The sequence below is a fragment of the Aythya marila genome (assembly GCF_965140915.1).
Source record: "Aythya marila genome assembly, chromosome: 1".
Taxonomy (NCBI): Eukaryota; Metazoa; Chordata; class Aves; order Anseriformes; family Anatidae; genus Aythya; species Aythya marila.
The window spans coordinates 10,640,135-10,662,224 of record NC_139042.1 but is presented as its reverse complement, the minus strand read 5'-3'; the positions used below and the strand labels follow the sequence as shown (position 1 = coordinate 10,662,224).

Genomic DNA, 22,090 nt, shown 5'->3' with positions numbered 1-22,090 from the left:
TATCATTGCTCTTTGACATCATATAGGGGAAAAAAAAGAAACATTTGGTACTACTTTTTTTTTTTTTTTTTTTTTTTTTTTTGAGGGGGGAGGGAAACAGGCAGCTCTTGGGAAAGCAGTAGCAGATGCAGAATATTGGTTAGAGAACTGTTTGGGTGATTCAAGATGCAGTAGTTGCCATTATTAGCGCAGCAGTATTTTACTAAAGGTCAGGCAACAGAAGGCCTCATCCTGCCTAAACACGGCACTCACCATTATAACAGAATCACCGACAGCGGCGTCCTCGCTGATGACTGCACTGTAGACCACCTGGCTGAATTTTGGCGCGTTGTCATTAACATCTGTCACATTCACATTCACAGTCGTAACAGCGCTCAGGGCTGGAGTACCTCCATCTTTTGCTTCCACTACTAAGTAGAAATCCTTACACGATTCATAATCCAAAGCTTCAAAAATGGAAATGGCTCCTTTGAAGCAAGGGAAGGAATGTCAACATACAGCAAAAAACAAATACTGTTGTGGATTAAGGGATTTGACTGTAGTAAACAGTACAGCATGCTATTTATCGCCACTGCACAAACACAAAACATGTTGTTCCATCTTTAACACTGCCCAGTCCAATAAAAATATTTGGTCAGTTTTCTGCTGCTGTCATTTGATTAAAGAATCATGCCAATTGCACTTGGGTTGCCTCTACCAAAAGGACCTTCAAAGACATGAAATAATTAATGGTTTCTCATGAAAATAACTTTTATTATGCCAGTACTGTAGATGGAGAAGTGGGTGCCGTATCCATCCATTTGCCTGGGCTCATGTACAGAGCCCGTGGGAGAATTGGATGCAGACTCTGGAAATCAACACTGACAAATCAGCAGAAATGAACTCCTACGTAATTAACTTCTCATGAATTAAATACTAATAAATGTGGTATGAATCCCTTTGAGAAATGAGTTGTCTATCATTTATGTGATTAAACAGGGACTTCCTCAATAAACTAGGTTTAAAAATTTTGGGTTCCTGCACCACACAACCAAAACTAAGATTATCTGTAACTTGACTCACTCTCTCCTAGACCTCTTTTGGCACAGAAATGCTTTTTATGCATGTTCTCTACTTGTCTTCCATGTATGCATAACTTTATCAAGAAGGGGGGAGTGGGTCGTGCACAGATTACTAGTGATGACTTGAAGGAGGTGATACTGGGCATGGCAGGAAAGACTTAAAAGCAAATCCATAACCTCAGCAAGCCAAATCCTTTTCAGTATAGACTCATCAGGAGAAGGGATGTACAGGGCTTAAAGGTCATTTAGTCCAACTGCTACACAGCAAAGGTCAGCTAAACCTAGTAATTTTTGAAGGTACTCATTTCTAATGTTCTTAAAAAACACCAGCAATATCACTTTCCTGTTCTTCTTAGGAAATGTATTCAAGTACTTAATAATCATTACAGCTAGGAATTTCTTTCTGTCATTTAACTGAAATAATCCAAATGCAATTTAAGCCAATTCAAAACTTCTTTTCTCATGAGTGGACACAGAGAACAGTTTATTCCCCTGCTCTTTGTGGGTACTTTTACATAGGTAAGTACTTTGAATACTATCAGCATGTCTTCTCTTTCCTAGCTTAAATAACTTCAATTCTTTTAGTTTTTCCTGGTAAGCCTCATTTTATAAACCTCAGATCATTCTTCTTAATCTTGTCTGGGCTCTCTCCAAATGAATCCTACCTTTCAGCGTGACTTGCTGAAAGCAGAAGCCCTGAAGAGAAGCTTCCAAGTGGCTAGCAGGGAGTCCCCACTGATAAATGGTGTGAGAAGCATTATTTTTCAAGCCCTGATCAGGCATGCCACATCAGTACCCGGCTGTCTGGAAACTCGGCTCCTGCCTCTAAACCGATAATAATGGAGCTGTCACACATTAATGAATAATAAATAGTTTTTTTTTTTTTTTTTTTTCCCTGTGTGATTAAGCTTCATTATGGGTTTTTATTGATTTATCTCCTTGGCTTCATTGTCAAATGTGAAGTTAAGTATTGCTGTCTAGGCGTATTTATGTTTAAATTTTGTTAGCACTAATCAACATTATGAAGATAGGAGACAACACACAATTATGTTATGTTAAGGCCCTTATATGTAAGGCAGTAGCCTCCACAGAGACTGGAGAGAGATTTTTGCACACAGTAATGTAAATGACACAATGCATCATTTTGAGATTTTCCAGGTTACTGGTTATTACAGCTGCACTCAAACAAGTGTTACCTTCAGCTTTCAAAATCAAGACTATTCTGCTCAGAAGCTCTGGTGGCGGATTTGCACTGGTCATCCTGAATGGCATAAGAGTAAGGGCATCCACTACAGGAAACACAGAAGCATCACCCCATGTGGAGCAGGGGCAGAGGGTGACTGTGAAGGAGTGGCGGGTACGAAGCGTCAAGGACTGACCACAGCCCCCATTCCCTGTTCCCCTGTGCTGCTTGGGGCGTGGAGGTGGGATAGGGTGGACTGGGGAAATGTGTTTGTAGTTTGCTTTTAATTCTCACTGCTCTAGTCTGTTAGCAATACGCAATAGATTATATTAATCTCCCTACACTGAGGTGTTTTTTTTTGCCTATGATGATAATTGGTGAGTGATCTCCCTGTCCGTATCTCAAGCCATGAGCCTTTTTCCATCATCTTTTCTCCCCCTGTTCTTTTGAAGAGGAGGACTGAGATAGCAGTGCAGTGGTGCTCTACTGCCCATCGGTGTAAAACCACAGTGATGTACAACCAAAAAAAAAACCCAAACCAGAATGGCTGAAGTCAACTGTCAGACAAGACAAATTAGGAACAAAAAATGGAGAGCAACTCTTTGTTCAATCAGATAATGACAGGACACGGGGGAATGGTTTTAAACTAAAAGAGGGTAGGTTTAGATTAGATATAAAGAGGAAATTCTTCACTCTGAGGGAGGTGAGGCCCTGGCACAGATTGCCCAGGGAAGCTGTGGATGCCCCATCCCTGGAGGTTTTCAAGGCCAGGCTGGATGGGGCTTTGGGCAACCTGGTGTGGTGGGAGGTGTCCCTGCCCATGGCAGGGGGTTGGAACTGGGTGGACTTTAAAGTCTCTTCCAACCCAAACCATTCTGTTAATCTTGTCAGTTGAGCTATACAGAGTTGTATAAATCGTGTGGTCACTGCCTGGCAAGGTAGGGCTGCCAGCTATTTGGTGCTGATAGTACTGTCTGATGCTTGCTGTGGTCCAGATCTTTACTCAGCTGATAGGCAGTTAAACATTACAAGTGTACATTACTGACAGGACTGCAGAGTTTGGCTAATGGGCTGTCACAACTATGCTGACTTCAACAGAAATACTAATGGAGAAAGCCATTCTCCACTCAAGTCAGGGCAACTGAGTGGGACTGTAATTTACATCCACATCCAGCATAGCATTGGTTTCTAACTATGCAACTAATTTCACATTGACAAGCTCTGAGTCTTTGTCCTTGGAACTTTTTTTATGGTCCAAGAGGTTTCTCCAAAGCACTCACATTTTTTCCAATGCTTTCATGTTGTATTACAAGTAAGAGCCAGTTTACAAACCTGTTTTTGAGTTAATCCTGAACTTCCCCTTCTCATTCCCAGATCTGATGAGATAGGTAATCTCAGCATTAGTCCCAATGTCCTGGCTTGTAGCAAAAACAGACATGACTTCAGTGCCAGGTGAAGTGTCTTCAGGTACAGTAACGAGATAATCTCTTCTTTCAAAGACGGGGGGATTGTCATTAATGTCTAGCACTGTAATGGTAACCGTCGCAAATGAGGACAAGGTCAGCACAATGCTCTGATCTGAGGCCTTTACACTAATGTTATAGGATGACTGAAGCTCTCTGTCAAGTGGATGCTCCAAAATAATGATCCCTGATGAGCGGTCAACTGAGAAGTAACCATCTGCCGAGTCTGCGAGGGAATAGGTAACTTTTCTGTTTACACCTAAAAGAGAAGCAGATGTGAAAATGATAATGTGAAATAAAAAATATTTTTTTAAAAAAGCAAAACAACCTTATCTCTAACCACCTAATGGAAAACCTAAGTAAAATCTGCTATCACACTCATTGTTTCCAATTGGTGTGGAACACATGGAGGTAATGCTGTACCTGAAGGTACAGCATTGCTGAAGGGTTGGGGGATCAGGACATGCTCTTCTCACATGTCAGATCTCTGTGGATGACTTGAGTTCCTTCCCTCATCATGATGCTTTTTAAAATGATCACTTTGCAGAAGTGCTGCATAACGAAACCTGAAAGTATCCAGATTGTTCCTTGCCCCAAAAAGCTTACAACTGAATTAGGTAAGACAGGCAGAATACTGAAAATGGAAATGTCTCAGCGCACATCCAGAAGGAATAGAAATGTATTTAAGGGAAAAATAAACACATAAAAATTCATCAGGTGGCACAGAATGTACTTGCTACCAGTGCTGCCTTGATTCCTGTGTTGAGAAGCAAAACATTATCAGAAGATGATACCTTTTAGACAAAAGCTTCATCAAACAGCTCCTGCAAGAACATGGACATTATAGAAAGAGAAGTCCCCCGCTCCCCCAGTTTAAGAGCAAAAATTGAATTGTACAATAGCCCATGTTTTTCAAAGCCTGCCTGTATTTCCCAATACATAACAGTTATCCTCCTGGCTGCTGAATATGTAGATCCATGCTAAAGTTGCTAGTAATAAGGCCTGAGGGGAAGGTACTGACTTGGTTGTTTGCTGTACTACAGTGGGATAGCCATTTCAAATCTAATTAAATGTGAACACAAATGCAACCTCACTCAAGCTCCCTTGGTGCTGGTTGTGTCTGTGCTTTGGTCCTGGGTTCTCTGCTAAAAGATTATAACTAAAACACAAAGATCCACTAAACTGGAGTGTCTCTGTTTTTAACATCTCTCACTTGAGCATTTGCTGCCCTTTTTTGCTGGAGAACAGACCTTACAAGCCTGACATTACTCAGATGAACAAGAGCTACCAATCCCTTCTAGGCATATTTTGTTAATTTAAAATTTGTGACAGTATTATTCTGCTTTCCAGCAGCAAAGCATCGTAGAAATGACTGATCAAAAGCAGCACAAATCACATTTGTTTTCTGCTTGACGTAGCAGGAGTAGAGCATCCACACAAGGGGGAGCTGGGAGACTCTTTTCTTCAACCATGCTCACATAAAAGCTAGAGCAACTACAAAGTCCCAGACCCTACTCAGATAGCATTAGGAATTACTGTTTGGCCTCCTAAGGGAATAAAATTTTTATGCTGTGCTTGAGACACCAGAGGATATTTCAAACGTCCAAATGCCTTTAGAACTAAGAAAAGTTTAAATGCCAATATTGTAATGAACCAGATTTTTTTTTTTTCCCCACAACATCACAAATGTAAAAACTGCAGAGAAGCTCTCCTTCAGCAAAGCATACGAGGCAGATGAGGAGACTTTCTGTCTTACACACTAAGAACTGAGCTCAGCACACAAGCTAGTTGGAGACTGTTGTGTGTGTTGAGACACCTAGATCCCGAACACCCTGCAGCCTGATGGAGACCATGCTCATATCTTCACTTCAAATGCACTGCCACCTGACAGTCAACTAAGGTGACCGAACCAAAGAAGGAATAAAACCCTCTGGAGGGTGGAAGGTTTTGAAGGTCTGAACGGCTGGAGATATGTCTGCATTTCTGTCAGGATCTCCTTCTGCTAGAAATCCTCCTCTAACCTCCACAGGGACAGAACTGACCAGAACTGTTAATGAGCTGTTAATTGGAATTGATCCCTAGGGATGCTGGAAAAATGGATTTTGCCTGATTAAGAGCATGCTGCTGAATAGCCAGCTTACACACACACATCTCAACTTTAGAGCTATTTAGAGTTATGTACTTGGATCTCTTGGTATCTTCCAGCTTCTATATAGAATTAAGCACTTCTCTTAAGCAGGGACCTTAACACACATCTTCTGTGCCTACGTGCCTTTGACTGCATGAGAGGCTGAGATTTGTCTTGGTTTTTCTCCGGCATAAAGACCCTGTTTGATACTCATCACAGTGTTTCTTCCCACAGAACTTCCAGGGGTGTGGGTTATCACATAGCAATCTGTCCGCATTAATAGATTGATGACCAAAACAGTCTTATTTTTTCCCACAAGACCTGGAAGAAAGACTCTTACAGGTGAATTTATAATTTTATGCATTGAGATGGAGAAAATCTGCGCAGAGGGCCTGATCTGGGACAGCCACAGGTACCACTCCTTGGTGGCTTCCAGCCTGAATGCAGAGGCACAACAGAAAGAGAAATATCTCTACATAGAAGAGAAAAATCTCTACAGTGCTTAATGGGGCTGCAGCTTAACACTTGTTCCTTGGAAGGACAATGAATTCAATGAAAAGCTGCAGCAGAAACAGCACTTTGGAGGAAGTGTTGTGTTGTATCAGTAGTTGTCTCCCCTCAGCTTCCTGGCTCAAGTCAGGAAAATAAATGGGCAGGAGGCAAAGATGAGTTAGAGAGTTATTTCCACTGAAATCCAAAGTACTTGAGTGTTTAGGGTTACCATATGCCTGGACAGAAGCATCCACCAGTTCATGTCAGTGGCAGCCCCGCTGTGGAGTTGATGGTAGACTCTGCTGTGATTATAAACTTTTTTTCTGTGGAAAGGACACAACTGCTCCAACACCACAGTTCCTGGATTGGTAAAGAAAGCAATCCTCCCACACTGCTTGCCCACAGCTGTTGGGGGATTAATGTTTGCAAACTGTGTTCTGTCTATTCACTTACTCACTTAAACTTCTCAGATTTCTAAGGTGCCAATCACAACCATAAGCTATTTGAACATGGAAAGCTTTGCAGGAATTACTATTCCTATAGAAGGATTGCAGTATATTTTTAAAATAAAGGTAAAAGCTACCGCATTTTACATTTAGACCTGTATTAGCATATGATAGAATATTGCCCTTTGCCAAATCTCTGGTGTGAAGAGCTTGTACAACAGCCATCTAGTACCTCAAATGTCATCCTTCAGCAGGGATTTTTCTAGTTTTCTTCTGTATTAAAACAAAGGAACATATACTGAATGTCACATAATAAGATCTTCTATGTCATTACTGCTTTGAATAGAAACAGGGAAATAAAATCTTTCTCTTTATAATTAAGAAAATCAAATTGCTCCTTGTCTAAGTCAATTGAAAATGGTGGAGTTACAACACAGGTTGATCCAGATGAACATCACTAAAAGGCTGAGCATTAATACACAAGGCACAATCCCCATATGACAGTGAATTTCTGCAGTGGGCATTACCTGCTTACTGCATCACACATGATTTGAAACTTATACATATTCAAGACCTTATATAGTGTGTTACTCCTCTCTAGTTGTCGTCTGTCACCTGAACTCATTTTTTAATGTTTTTCCCCAAGTATAGCTAGCCCACTCATTCTTGTTTATCTGTGGAGAGTGAGACTTAACTTTGTTGTCTGCTCACTTACATTTTGAAAACCTTGGGAAAGAAAAATAATGGCAAGCATTAAAAATAAACAAACAAGAAGTAAAAAAGAAAAAGTGTCCAGAAAGAAAGCTGTAAAAATTGTTATTGCTTATCAACTCAGCTGTTAAGTTTAGGCATTTTACCTGATTATTTATTGTGCTTTGTCCTTCTTCTGTTTCATGGTGTGATTGTTAACAGTGGCACCTATCATATTTTGTGATCAACTAAATGTTAACTACAACACCAGTTACTGGTAGTTAGAAGTCTACAACTTCATTAACAACAAACAAATACTAAACCAGATTTTATAATTCTCCATCATTTTGAGATGAAAGGGAGAGAAATCTTGACAAAAGTACCTTGCTGAACTCTAGAATAATTTTCAAGTTATTTTTTCAATTTAAGCAGAAAAATCTAGCCAAGTTCAATCCATAACACTGCTACTGAGACATGCTTTCACTATGTTGTTCCTTTTCTGTGGAGAAACAACAGCTTTAACTCCAAAAGCAGTTTTCTGGTTTGGTTGGATGTTGTCTTCTTCAGTAGGAAGACAAGGTCTTTCTGACTGGCTCTTTCCTTCTTTCCTTCTTTTTTCTAGCAGGGATTTATATAGCCGAGGGTGTGGGCATACACAAGTTTGTTTCCATCCGTGGTCCTGAGTGCTTCACTTCTTCATGATTATCAGGCATAAGCTTGGTTATGTTTTCGAAGTGACGAGAGGCTATGAAGTAATTGGAGGTGTAAACACCATTTGGATACACCTAATTTAGAGTTATGCTGGCTGCAGTAACACTGCATCTGACAATACTGGGCAATTTATCACTATGCTGAAATAGTGGTGTGTAGCAGGAGAATGCATATATACGTATGTATGCATCTATGCATATATATACACACACATAGACATAAATATGTATGTTTCAGTGGCCCAATTCAAACACAGGCCTTATTCAATCAAAGTAATCCAGGAGGTGCAATTCTTTCTGTTTGTCATGCATCTAGTTCTCTGACACCATGTTGTTAATAATGTCTTGGAAATCTCAGAAATAAAAGAAATTAATGGGAACAACAAAGTATAAGGATAGCACCTAGGCCATATTACCCGTATTTCTTTCCTTTCTACCTGGCCTCTTAGGATGTTGCAGAAGGAAATAAGAGTGTTTTGATGACTTCTGCTTGCTGAACACACACTAACTCTGAGCCATCTCAATACACAGATATACATTATTGTAATGCAAGATGGGTGCTTGAGTTCCCCTGACTACCTATTTGCAGCTTTAAAAATCTGACCCTTTGAAGGATTCAACAATAGGGTCGCATAGTCTGACTGCTAGCAGGATTGGGTCTCCTAAGTGTCAAGGCGTGGGAAGCAAAATATGGAATACGAAGTAGGGCTTATTTAGGTAGAAACCTGAGTTTTCTACAATAATCCCCAAACACCTTGTTTGTTTACCTCCTAACACTAGAGAAGTCTCAACTCCACTGAGTCTGACTATCATTTTTTATTTGGCAATTTTTCCGGGGCCCAAAGTGCAGCATCTCTGCATTCCTCAAAGTGCTCCTGACTTTATTAGAAGGTGAAAGCTAGGTTTTCTCCTGAACAGCTTTCTGAGTTAACTTGAACCTGTACATGTCCTCAGGACTAACCAGTCTGCCTTGGCCAACCTGGTCTAGTAGAAGGTGGCCCTGTCCATGGCAGGGGGTTGGAAATAGATGATCTTTAAGGTCCTTTCCAACCCAACCTGTTCTGTGATTCTATGATGACAGTTCGGGGCTCTTTTATAATGCAATAGTAGCTAAAACTTTTTTTTTTTTTTTTTTAAACTTAGCTGGGGAGGATGTAGGGCTTTGCTCTCCCACTCTCCCTATGCAACAAAATTCAAATGCTTAGAGCACCTTAAAGGAAGGAGGAGTAGGTACATTGCTATAGGCTATTACTTTTCATTGAATAAACCCTGGGGTACAGAGCACAGAACCCAGTCACCCACCATGCTACAGAGCAATTCTCACTCGTGTTTTTTTTCTCCAATTCCTGAAACCTTTTTCAAAACAGCTTCAGTGATGATGGAAAAGACCCTCTACTTCAACTGTAACCTGAGTCTGCATAACCCCTTACTTATGCAATGTTGTTTTGAATAGCCTCAAAAAGAGGAACAAATAATTCAGGTCTTCCATATCCTGCATTAGTATACTATCCCCTGGACTATTTTATAAGGCAGTGGGGCAAAGAGGTGAGTAAATATACAAGAAGCTCCACATATGTTTTTTAGAGAATGAGCCTTCCTTGCCATCTTTTTTATAAACGCTCAAACAACATCATCTAGCTAGCCGTGGCTTCACTGCTAAAGCTATCTACCTAGTAGCTGGGTTTTATTACCTCTTCTATCCTATTATTTGTGTTATCCTTCTTATGCACATTTCAATCTTCATTTTCTTCTTTTTCAGATCCTGAATGCCTCAAAATTTTCCAGACCTGCTTTAAGGGACCTGCCTAACATAAACAAACCACATTTGAAGCAGAAGTTTGTTGTACATTTGCTTTGCCAGCGAATGTCAAAATCAATGTTGCCTTCAGTATTTTCATGTGCCATTATGCATTATACAGAAAAGTGCTCTTTAATCAGGTTGTGACTGCCTTGCCTGCTTCTCTGCGATCTCACCTGGCAGCACTTAACTCTTCCCTGTGTGGCCCAGCTGGGTGTGCAACAGGCTCACTTGCCCTAATTCCTTCAAGAGCAAAGCCCGTTGCTGATACAGCTGAAATCTTGACTAATTACTTCCATACATGTGTTGCTGGAAATGGTCACCACTGAACCACCTTGGGTTGTGCTCACTGACACTTTGATGCCACTTTCTACAGGCAAGTGTTTTGTTTCATAAACCCCAGAGTGCTATGTCCCTTGGCCATTATTTTACAAGTATTTAGTTTTTATTCTTTTAATTGATTCTTCAGTTTTCTTGTTGACCCAATGAGAGTACAAGAAGGAAAATAAGGTATAATACTTTTCCTGCGCAACCCTCCTGGGGGTAGATACACTCCAGACTGAACTGACTGAAATCTAAAGGAGAGTCTACATTACCATTCTTCCCTAGGAAATAAAAAAAAATCAAAAACATCTCTTATTTCCTGTGCACCTGCCTTACAAGTGTACATGGTAAGGGATTTTATTGTATTTTTTGGCAAACTTAGTCTTTATTGAAACATCAAAATTCATTGAGGTCTAAGACTGCTGGGAAAGCATCAGTTTTGTCATAGATTTATTTCAAATCCAAGTTAAAGCTTTCCATCAGAGGCATAAAGCAAATGGCACTCTTCCCCCAGTTCACCAGTTCCCCAGCAGCCCACCGTGCAGATGATGGGACACAGTCTGCTCCCCTGCACTTAGTGGTGGAGGGCAGGGTTAGAGAGCAGATGTCTCCCAACAAGAAGGTCAAATGACTTCCCCAGACGGGCTCAGTCCTTTCTGCCACAGCTCTTTCATTTTACATGAAGAGGTGAATAATTAGTTTCCCACACCGAGAACCAGGCCGATTAAAAGCTTGATTGATTAAAACTCTCCACATTAAAGGTACTAATCAGAGGGCTACAGAATCTGTCTCATAAATCTTGGTCCAAAGAGTATTTCACTCTACACAACTCTTTAAAAAAAGCACAGCCAAACTCAAGCACAATTGACCTGTATAACCTGTATGTATAAACTTAAGGTAGCCTCAAGTATTATCCCAGCTCCCTGAATTAGGCTTTCAACACCCATTTTTCCCTCCAACCTACCTGAGTACTGCAGCTTCAAATACTGAGTTAGTTTCTGACCATTCACAAAAAAAAATCAGATCTCTGCTTTTCCCTATTTTTGTCACAATACGTGGTAATTTTTGCTTTTTGTTCAGCCTCCTTTTCTTTCCCTAAATGAGCCAAGGTCACGTGTACCCGTGCTACATCAACACAGCCTCGAGGGGCATCACACAGCCAACATGGGACCCACGTGTCCTGGACAATGTGCCCAGCTCTGTGCTGTGAGGCTTGTAGGTTTGCAACCAGCTCAGTTCATCTCATTCTGAGGCTCTACTCCAAGCACACAGTGTACACACACACACACTGAATACTCAGTTCATAAAATTGCCTAAACATAAAAGTTTTCCCAGACAGCACTGCAATCTTTTTGCTGCCTGCAAGCACCATAACCTGCTTTAGTTATAGCCCAGGAGAAATACCCATGGCCAGAAGAAGGAAAGAAAAGCTTCAGTGATACAACTCAGTACAAATCCTGCACAACTTGGGCTGCAGCACTGTATGCAGGCAATAAAACATGAGCAGCACTGAAAATGATTATGGACCTGCAATTCAGGTAGCAATTTGGGCTCCATGTTTATTTTGATGTTTATCAGCTTTCTAATTTTGTGCTTGCCACAAAGTCCCATATACGTTTCCTCAGTGTTGCTGCTCTAGCATAACCCTAATTCCTTTGAAACAGGCTGATATTGTAGTTGTCTGATGAGCTTGCTCAGATAATTACACCTCAGTGTTCATGCCAGCGCTTCTTGTGCCCTAATTTGAACAGAATGGAGTAATTTGGCACTTTGATTTGAAGACAGTGGGAGGTGGAAAATCTACCTGCTCCCCATGAACTTCTCTAACAAACTAAAATCAGCACTTGCCCTTCATTTCTTAGTTTGCACATATCAAAACCTGATGGTGGCAAGTTAGTAGGAAGTATTACCTTGTGGAAATATTAAGGTTTTCCAATGGAAAAAAGGATAGGAGAAAATATTGTTCTATAATAAAGTTATCAATATTTTAACAAAGGGATGTGTGTATCCACTCTCTCTTCTAAGCATTCATTTAACTTAAGATACCTAGATACATGGAGAGGTTAAATGGAAACCAGCTTGCATGCTACTACAGTTAAGTTCTCAATAGCTAAACCCATTTATTTTTTTTTTCTGCTGAATACTGTAAAGCAAAATCACAGCTCTTCTTCAGTATGTCCAGGTGGTACAGGCAGTTTCTAAGCATGTAACCAAATTACAAATATATGAAACAACTTATGCTCCAGTCCTGAAATCTCCCAGAATATTATGAGTTCAGGAACTTTAAGAGACATCAAAGGCACAAAGCAGATACAACACTATTTTCCTGTTACTAGAAATTATCTTAATTATCCAGCACTGTCTGACGACAATATTTCCAGTTTTATGTTAAATGCTATTTAGTTACAGGCAGTTGCAGACCACAAATTGACTTATCTCAAGTTTTATCTCAATGGATTCTACATCAATATTCTTACCCTTATGGTACCTGGTTCTCCAAAACCTAGAGCATAAGAACTGTCAAATTTTAAGATTGATTGTAAAATGTTTCCTGAAAGTCAAAAATTGATCTGTATGATGATTCCCAGCTTCATTTATGTTTTTAGGATAACTCTCCACAGGACCCAACAGGAATATCGTATTCCATGGAGAATATCAATAATATATTTCTACTCTGTGTTGGGAACATTACACTACGTAAACTTAATCATTTTGCAGCAACAGGGAATCAGTGATTTTGGTATCAATAGAATAAATAGTATTAATAGAACAGTAATTGATATAAAATCATATTTTAGAGAACAGAGTCACTATTATATGATAGTGTCTTGTCTGATTTTCAAATCTAGTCATTAAAGGAAAGGCGTACTGTTTTCTTATTCATCCCTGTCTTTAACTTATCTTGTTTCAGAAAGAAGATGTAGCAATTAGATCATGTTTTTATTTTTTTTTTTATTTTTTTTTTATTTTTTTTTTTTCCATAGCTAACCATCTTATAATGCAAAGTTGGTGCTAACAGGAACTTTTATTGACAACTTTCAACACTAATCCCTTGTGACTCTCCACTCCTTGAATGTCATCTCACCTATGAGAGAAATGGTAATTAAGACAATGGAAACGAACAACACTGGGTGTTCAGACTGTTCAGTAGCTAACTACCAGTAATTGGCTCTTCACTGCAGGACAGTGTCATAAATTTTAATAGTGATTTTTCAGCCAAGCATATAATGCAGCACTTCATAGATACTTTAATGAATGCTTTCTGCTCCTTTACTGATTACTGTATATTTACACTATCAACCTGAGTAAAAATTGGGACTTCCAGCATGTACTGTACTTTAAAAAAATATATTTAGTTATTTTTTATCATTCAGTGAAAGGCCTGCTTTTTATGTGAAGCTACTTAAGCCACAGTTTTTACAAAACATCTCCAAAACCACAGGAAGAAAAAATAAATTATGGGATTTATTTATTCCAGCTGAAGTGAAAAAGCTGAGAACAAAATCCGATATTCATCAGGTTTTACCACTGTGCTATGAAAAATATCTTTAAATATTTATAACTGGGCCTAGATTTCAAGGTTAAGGTCCTCATATAATAAACTATTCCACTTCAAAAGAATCTACATTTAAACAGCTAGAACATTTATAGTGTATATTCACAATGTACAACAATAGTTTCATGCTAAGGTAACCAGCTGGAACAAATGGGAGTTATAGCAGTATAAAACTCCAGCAATATTGTGATTAATCACATATAAGTCCCTATAGCACTTAACTATATTATTTGCCTACGTAGAGGCATGGGTATCCAAAACCATGGTTCAGGAAAGGACGTGAGACCACTCGAGGAAGAAAGTTGGAATTTACCCAAAAAACTATCACTGATCAAGAGAATAAAAGACTACACACTTCTGTAGCTGCTGCAATGCTTCTTCTGTTTGTAACACCATCATGCCAAGCTCAGCCATGAGCATTGCAGGGTAACAAAAGAGAAGACAGAAAAATGGGGATTATCCAGAAACAAGGAGGAAAGAATGAAGAAAGATGAAAGACTGAGGAAAGAGGAAAGAAAAAGTCATCTGCATTGCAGTTCCAACAACCCAGAGTTTTCCTGTACATTAGTTACTGTTTGCAGTGTCACTCTCTTACCGACATCGGGATCAGTGGCTTGGACTCTTGTTAGCAAGGCCTTAGTGGCAGTATTCTCATAGACACACGCGGTGTAGTGATCAGATGAAAACACTGGTGGGTTATCATTCACATCTTCTAAAATAAGATGGATTTCCGATTGGCAAAACCTGCCACCACCATCTGTAGCTCGGGCAATCAGGTTGTATGCAGGGATTTTCTCTCGATCAAGTGGCGCCAAGGATTTCAGCTCACCTGAAATTGATTAAAAGCAGCAGTTGTAATTACTGCTGTAGCAGCATCACTAATACTAGACAGTGGGAGTAGCTCAAAAACATGTATTTAACTGGAATTTACAAGAAGAAAAAACAACCTTGCTTATTCCAATGAGCAGATTAAAACCCCACAGCAGTGTCACTTCTCACCCCTCTCCACCCAAATAATTGAGCTGGTGGCATGATTGCAGGTAGGACAAGCCACTCATGGTGGCCTTTGAGAATCTGCAACTTCTAAGAGCATAACATGGTATGTTTTCTGAAGTCTGTCTTTTATTACTCTCAAAATTTATAGACTTCAAGACTTAGAAAAGTCACCACGAATCTACTGATGACAACAGCCATAATGAACTGCAAAGTTTTCTAATGCTACCATTCGAGACAGAACCAATCTCTTCTCCCACATTTTAACCTCCAATCACCTCTGAATTCCTGTAGATGCCTCTGGCATCTAGCTTGAATATGACTTCTTATTCTTATAACACAATAAACAATAGCAGCAAAGACAGTTTCTCACTCAGACTGTGAGAACTTTACCCACAATCTGCTTTCCACAGCACTGATAAATGACAGCAAACGTGGCCACATCTGCAAACAGCCATTATTAGTCAAAGGGTAAGTTTTGGTTTATTTTGGTAAAGGGAGTAATTTGAAATAAAAGACGAGATTTGGTCTTAAGGAGGGCAAAACTTCCCTTTCCACACACTGCACAGACCTCTGAATGCCTCTTGTCGGTAGCACTACGACAATATCAGGTGCTGCCTCCTGCTAGCCAGGTGGAGGAGGCATTGCACAGGGATGGACTTAGGCTGTCATAACAGAAACTAAATTCCCAGAAGTAACAGAAGTAACAAAAGAGTGGGATTTTTATCCATGGAAAAATTATTTTATTTAGCTTTACTTTATAACAAGCATGAAATCTGGACCTTCGCAGAGATCAAAACCTTTTTCAAGACCCTCTGCCAAATGAACAACACCTTTGTAGCACTCCCCTGTGCCCACAAATTCATTACTGATATCCTTTTTCTACTCAAGTCTGAGTATAAAAAGAATGTTGTTGTTACATGGTATAAAAGCCAGTAATTCCAGATCAGGGTGGAAGACATAAAGTCCAAATGTGAAGGAGGACCCTGCTGGCAGCTTCTCCTGTTCTGCACCAAGACAACTCCAGGACAAGGGCCCCATGTCTCTGTCCTAACTTGAGGTCTGGCTGGGAAACAAAAGGGTCAGCTTCTACTGTCCTGAACACAACACTCAACCTGGCCAACAAACGTCCCACCCGAAATTACCACTTTGGAAGTGGTCATCCATACCTGTCAGAACTGGAACTGGCTGATAACCAAATGTAACCTAACTTTAGTTAAGGAAACTGGTACCCGCTGAGGGATTAAGAAGGCTATCTGAAAACGTTTAGTTGTCATCTTACCATTTTCTGGATCTAAGAAAAATTTATTGTTCCCAGGACCGTAGAGAGAGTAGCGAATTTCACCATTGGACCCAATGTCAGCATCTTTAGCTTTGATTTTTAGAATGACTTTGTTTGATGGAATATCTTCAGGAAACAGTGCTGTGTATGCAACCTAGAGAAAAAAACAAAACAAAACAAAACAAAAATGTAAGCTATGCAATAACAGTGTTTTATAGCTATTGTACAACTTTTTTTTTTTTTTTATCTCTCTGTAGTGCATTTTTCTATACAGGAAGCAATTTTCCTTTATGTAATACAGTCCTAGAAATTCAAATTGCTGCTAAGCCTTGAGGTGTCACAAAAACAATGCCAAATTATGACTCTTAATAGGGCTAGTCTTAGGTGTAAAATGCAGTCACATTTTCTGTCTTCCATTTCTTTCATCAACACCCATGAAATGGATAAGTGTGCTAATGAAGACAGCTGTTTTTATCACATCATCCAGTAGCGTTGAGGGAGATACGGATTGTGATTCCCCAGAGTGGTGCTTGTAATGACAGCAGTCCATTGGTGATAATGTAATGATGGGAATTACATGTGTGTATACATATGGATATATAAATAAGATTCTGCAAGCTGTACTGTTAAGGAAATCTAGTTTTTATCGTGCCTTTTGTTTCACACACACCTTCCTATCACAGTAATACTGGTTTCCCACATTACCTCTCCATAGAATAAGAGACAGCTGATGCTGTGAAAGCTGTGGTCAGGCCATACTGAATGCATGCCTGACAGCTTGAGAGCAAGCTATATTCTTCTACCTTTTCCACTGTGTCTCTGGCTGCTAGCCACCTGACACATTTGGGAAGGCTGGAGTTAGATTAGACTGAAGACATTTTCACATTGATTGTGAAGGAAAAGCATTTTTTTTTCTGTTGGGGGAAAGTGGCTGCCCTATAGCAGTGCTACCTCACAACCCTTTGCATTTTAGAAAGCCAGCTAAGAGCATATTGCAGAAGAGGGAGGAGACTCCTCCACTGCCTTTGCCAGGCCATTATCCTTTCACCTTGGCTTCACAAGACTGTTGTATCCTGCTTCCCTCCACATCACTCTATATCCCTCACCTAAGACCTTCAGGATGAAAATGGGCATCTCCTGTAAATACAGCAGTGTCATCCACTGGGAAACTATCACTTCCAGCACCACAGAAGATTGCAGAGGGTGTTGCTAACTCACCCGCTCACAGACTGGGTTATTATCATTAACGTCAGTGACCGTCACTTCCACAGCAGCTTGGGTTACAAAGAGGCCATCCGTGGCAGTGATGTTCAGGTAATACACATCTTGTTCTTCCCGATCTAGTGGCCTTTTTACATAAACCTTCCATTCGTTCTGAACCAGTCCCAGAGCAAACTTCCCTTTGGGATTCCCTCCTGCAATGAGACAAGCAACTCACAAAAGGTTAGGGCATCCCTCCAGGGCTCCCACCTGATTTAAGCACAAATACAGACTCATCCTAGGCGACCAGGAATATGCAATTGTCATTTGTTTTCCAGTGACAGGTGCTTTCAAACTTGCAGATTCAGGAAATCTGTAATGAGATTACGTTCCCTGTGTTTATTGCCCCCCAAACGGCTTGTATGAAAGTGAACCAATAACTTTCAGCGGAAACAAAATCCATTTAGCAGAGCTGAAGATGATCTCTTGTTTAGTTCCCCTTAAGGGCAATCAAATTCAAACTGTGAACAATCAATAGTCCTCTCAGGCTGGTACAATTGTCTTTCCACTTAGTCTCGGGAGAGGATGTAATACACCGCAGCTCTTGTTACCAAGACAATTTCATTAGCTGTTGATTATGCAATCAAGGACTGGAAGTAGGTTCTATTAAGGAATCCTCTAATGAAAGCTTTATCATACAGCTGTGCCTTTCTTCTGCTCATTAAAATTCTATTTTTTAAAAAAGTTTACACGACAGAAGAAGACACATTAGTATTAAATAGTCCTAACAAGAGGTCATTTGAGGAGCAGTTGGAAGATAAGCACTACAATTAGGTCAAATGTATCAGAGAGTGAGAGCTGGGGAAAGCCAGTGAGGAGTGCAGGAGTCAAAGCGGAACAGCTTTTTATCATGCTGTAACACCAACAGCGAACCTCGTAACATTGCTCTTTCACATCATTAAACCACATGGGGGAAAAAGCAGGCTGGAAGAGGGAAAGATTTGATCCACATCATCCTCAGGAAGGAAGGAAGGACATTTCACATGCCGAAGGTACAAGGAATCAAACCAGGGATAGCTCTTTAATGTCTCTCACAATTATTTACACTTCCATTTGAAACAGTACCGTCCTCTGCCAGCTCCACAAAGAAACCACTATCAAGCACCTTTCTTTGAGCCTGTTTTCAACGCCCTTGTCAGACCAGACAGAAGACCTTTTACGCCAACCACCCAGTCTTCTATGTCCAGTATCTAACATGTTTGGTCTGTAAAAATATATCTGCACATTTAAGGATTTAGGATGGAGCACAAAATAGTTATAGCAAACTTGTGTGCTATAGGAACTGAGTGAGGACACAGAAAAAACGATCACACCGCTCCACTGGGTAAACTTTAATTCCAGCTAACCTGGTACTCTTTTCCCACCATATTAAGCTTTCTCCTGTGCAGAAATGCAATCTGAGAACTGCTATCCATGTTTCTCATGTATAAAAGTGGTATAAAAATATTAAGGGAAAGCTTATTCTTTCTTGTGTCAGGATCAAGAATGCCAAACATGCTAAGTTTGGCTTTGCTCACAACTTATTCAGGGTCCTGACATGTGTCAGGGGATCTGTCCGAGCTTAATGGAAAGACCAGGTTCTTAAACCTTCCTCTCTAGTTCAATGTTTGAGTAAATTAGTGTTTAAAAAAAACAACAACAAATCCAACAGAGAAAAGATGTATTTGAGCTGCCTCTGCTGTCAGGAGATTAGGTGTCACTGCTGTTGTTTCTGGTGGCACAATTCTGTCAGTTCCTGGGGACCAGCTTAGCAAAAATAAGGCAGAGAAGATCTGAACTTAAAACTGTGCTTAAAATGAAGCAAAAAAATGTAATGCACATTTCATGCCTTCTTTGTACATCAAAAAGCAAAAAAGAGGTCACGGGCTGTAATCTATGCCTTTTTCATTAGCTACCAATGACAAGATAGACTGGTTTCTATTTGATATGAATGCTAAGTTAGTTGAGATGGGCTGAGGAAATCTTTCTCGTTAAGCATCACCATTTGAGCTAAGTGTAATTGTGTCAGAAAACAACGTTGTAATGAAGAAGATTTCCCGAAAATTAGTCAGATATGCATTATAATTGTAAAAGGCCCTGTAGTCATACAGAGCACAAAACAGATATGTCAGAGATATTTGCTGTTGATAGAAAATCAACTTTTTAGGTCACAAAACCAAGCTGATCTCAGTTTTCCCACTGATTTCTATGACAGTTTGGAGTAACCATCATAGGACTCAGACAAACCTTGTTTAACCTACTGTGTGATATAAACTGACTTCCCCTAAAGAGGGTTACTTAGTATATTGATGTGCACTGCAGGCCAGTCTGAATACAACCCAAGGCAATGTGAAGCTGTCCACTGACTTGAGTCTTAATGTGATTGTCAAAGAAGGTAGACCCCTGCTGATTAACATTAAATTCTCTCTATTCAGCTCAACATCAGCATAAAAAAGCTTAACGCTCTTTTAGAAAAGGCTGTAATCTTATCACAGTGAGCTTAATGTTGTAAACCATTAATAAAAATGGTCTTAAATACTCTTATTTAGTTTCATGATATCAATCAGTGCTTTCCTGCATATTAGTTCTTTTGTAAAAGGAAATGATTAACTGTCCTGAGCTACTATGAAGCAATGCACTCAAGGTATGGATATCCCATTGCTAAGTAAAGAGGAAAGGTAAAATCTAATTAAAATCAGCTGGTGGCTTTTATGGCTGGCAGTAACACTAGCTTGGAGCAATTTTAAAATCACTGTTGCTTTGTTGTTGATGGAATAGCTTTTGAATCACACAGGAATTTTGGGAGTATATATTAAAAAATGGTCCCTGGAATCCCTTTCTCTCCTCACTTCACTAGAAAAGGATCGATTTCAATGGCCAAGAAACCTGTGTAATAAGCAGCAAACATGTGAAACAGTTTATTTGCATGCATTTTTCATGAGTGCTACCTTTCTTCTCTTTTGCTTCTCAGGACTGGCTATATACTTTGTTGATGGAAGACAAAGGAGGAAGTTGTACTATACAATGTAACAGAAATAATGAGATGTAAACAGTAAAATAATGCCAAGACATATTCTTAAAAAAAGAAATGCAAGAAAAAAAAATCCACACTGTGGCCCAGGGAACCATTTTCTAGTACTTCTACATATGTCTTGATGCAGATCTCATTCTGTAGTGATTAATTAACTTTTTCACTAATATATGTAAGCAGATTCAGTATCCTAGGGGCGTTCTAATTAATTAGTTTTTCACTCTGAATAATGTAGCTTTTCTAAACGGAAGCCTCCTGACTACATGTATTAATGGATTCTTTAAAATCTGTTGGCAGTTTTCTTATGTTCTACTTTGAATGTCACAACAGTGAAGTGCTAGCTACAAAAAACACTCCAGTAACTTTTTAGAATGGCTTTGAGGGTAAAAAAATCAGCATTATCTTTTATCTTTTGTTACTTGAAGTTTAAATAATGCTCTCCCTCCCTCCCTAGTCAGCAAATAGTACAAAGCCAAATCAAGCTCAAGTTTAAGAAAAGAAAGAAAACAGCTAGATACAAATGAAATGCAGAGACACAGTGATCCAAAATAAACGAATCCTGACACACATCATTACTAAAGCACACACAGAGGGAATTATAACGGCTAAAAGGGAACTGAAAGCTAGAAGCCAGCAATATCAGTTTTCACTGCAATGCTGATCTGGGAGGGAGAACTGAATATTTACTGGCTTATTTATTTAGATTCTCTCTTACATTTATGCATCTATTTAGATACATTCAATTCCTAATTAGAACTCCAGGCATTTGTAACTTAAAATCAATAGGTTTACCCCCCACCCCCCACTTTAAGATGTTGCATGTTTACTGAGCTGCCAAAATTATAAACCCAATCCTTTTAGCTTTACTATTGTAAAATATGCATACTGTTCTTCAGCCTGCAGTACAAGTCTTCCTCAAACATCTAAGCAAACATTTCTGCAGAACTCCAGATCTCAAATATAAAATAGAAGCAAACAAACAAATTTTAATACTGTTGTCTGTTCTTACATTTACATGCCTGATGGAGCCTAATTAATTCAAAACACTTTACGATACCAAAGTCCTAGCAACTGACATTTTTCTGATGGCTTTTCCTTGTTTTCCACTGTTAAATCTCAGTAATACCTAGCTGTCTTTAGGCTGGCTAAACATCCTAGCTAAACATTGACATATCCCTGTTGTTTGTCAAACTACCACAAATTATAAAGGCAATGAGCTTGAATGAGCCTTCAGAAGGAAACTACTGTGCTTCCTAAGTGCACTTGTGTCAACTAAACTTTCTAATGGCTTTCTACTAAGATTTTTATATCAAGCTTTTCCTTTGTGAACATCTCCACTTGTTATCAAACTCCAAATAACAAATGAGAAGTGCAAAATTTTTTTTCCACTATCAAATGCAGATTAAAATGGCAGTTTGAAAAATGGAGTTTGAAAATGGCAACTACTTGCCAGTAATCATGGACACGTGTCCTAAAGGGAAGGAGTTCAAAATAGAATGTATATTTACCCACCAGAATGCATATTTCCCTTTTCAAAGTTGATCAGAAGGCTGCAATAAGTGTTTGCATTTCCTAAAAAAGTGCAAAGGGCTCTTAAGTGATCACATCTGTCCCAGAATGTTTCCTCCTTTCATCTCCTGAAAGATGATTTTTTTCCATCTTTTTTTCTGTGTGCTACTTTTCATGACGTGTAC

General features: G+C 39.5%; 1 protein-coding gene across 1 annotated transcript in view; it reads right to left on the bottom strand.

Moving 5' to 3' along the window:
• Positions 1-22,090, bottom strand: part of FAT3 (FAT atypical cadherin 3) — a 93,390-nt gene that overhangs the window by 62,008 nt on the left and 9,292 nt on the right. Inside the window, exons 3-7 of the mRNA XM_082751489.1 lie at positions 17,345-17,541; positions 16,127-16,280; positions 14,447-14,680; positions 3,577-3,966; positions 253-467 (exon numbers count right to left, since the gene is read on the bottom strand). Coding sequence (XP_082607615.1) covers positions 253-467; positions 3,577-3,966; positions 14,447-14,680; positions 16,127-16,280; positions 17,345-17,541 — 1,190 coding nt within the window. The remainder of the gene's footprint in view (positions 1-252; positions 468-3,576; positions 3,967-14,446; positions 14,681-16,126; positions 16,281-17,344; positions 17,542-22,090) is intronic.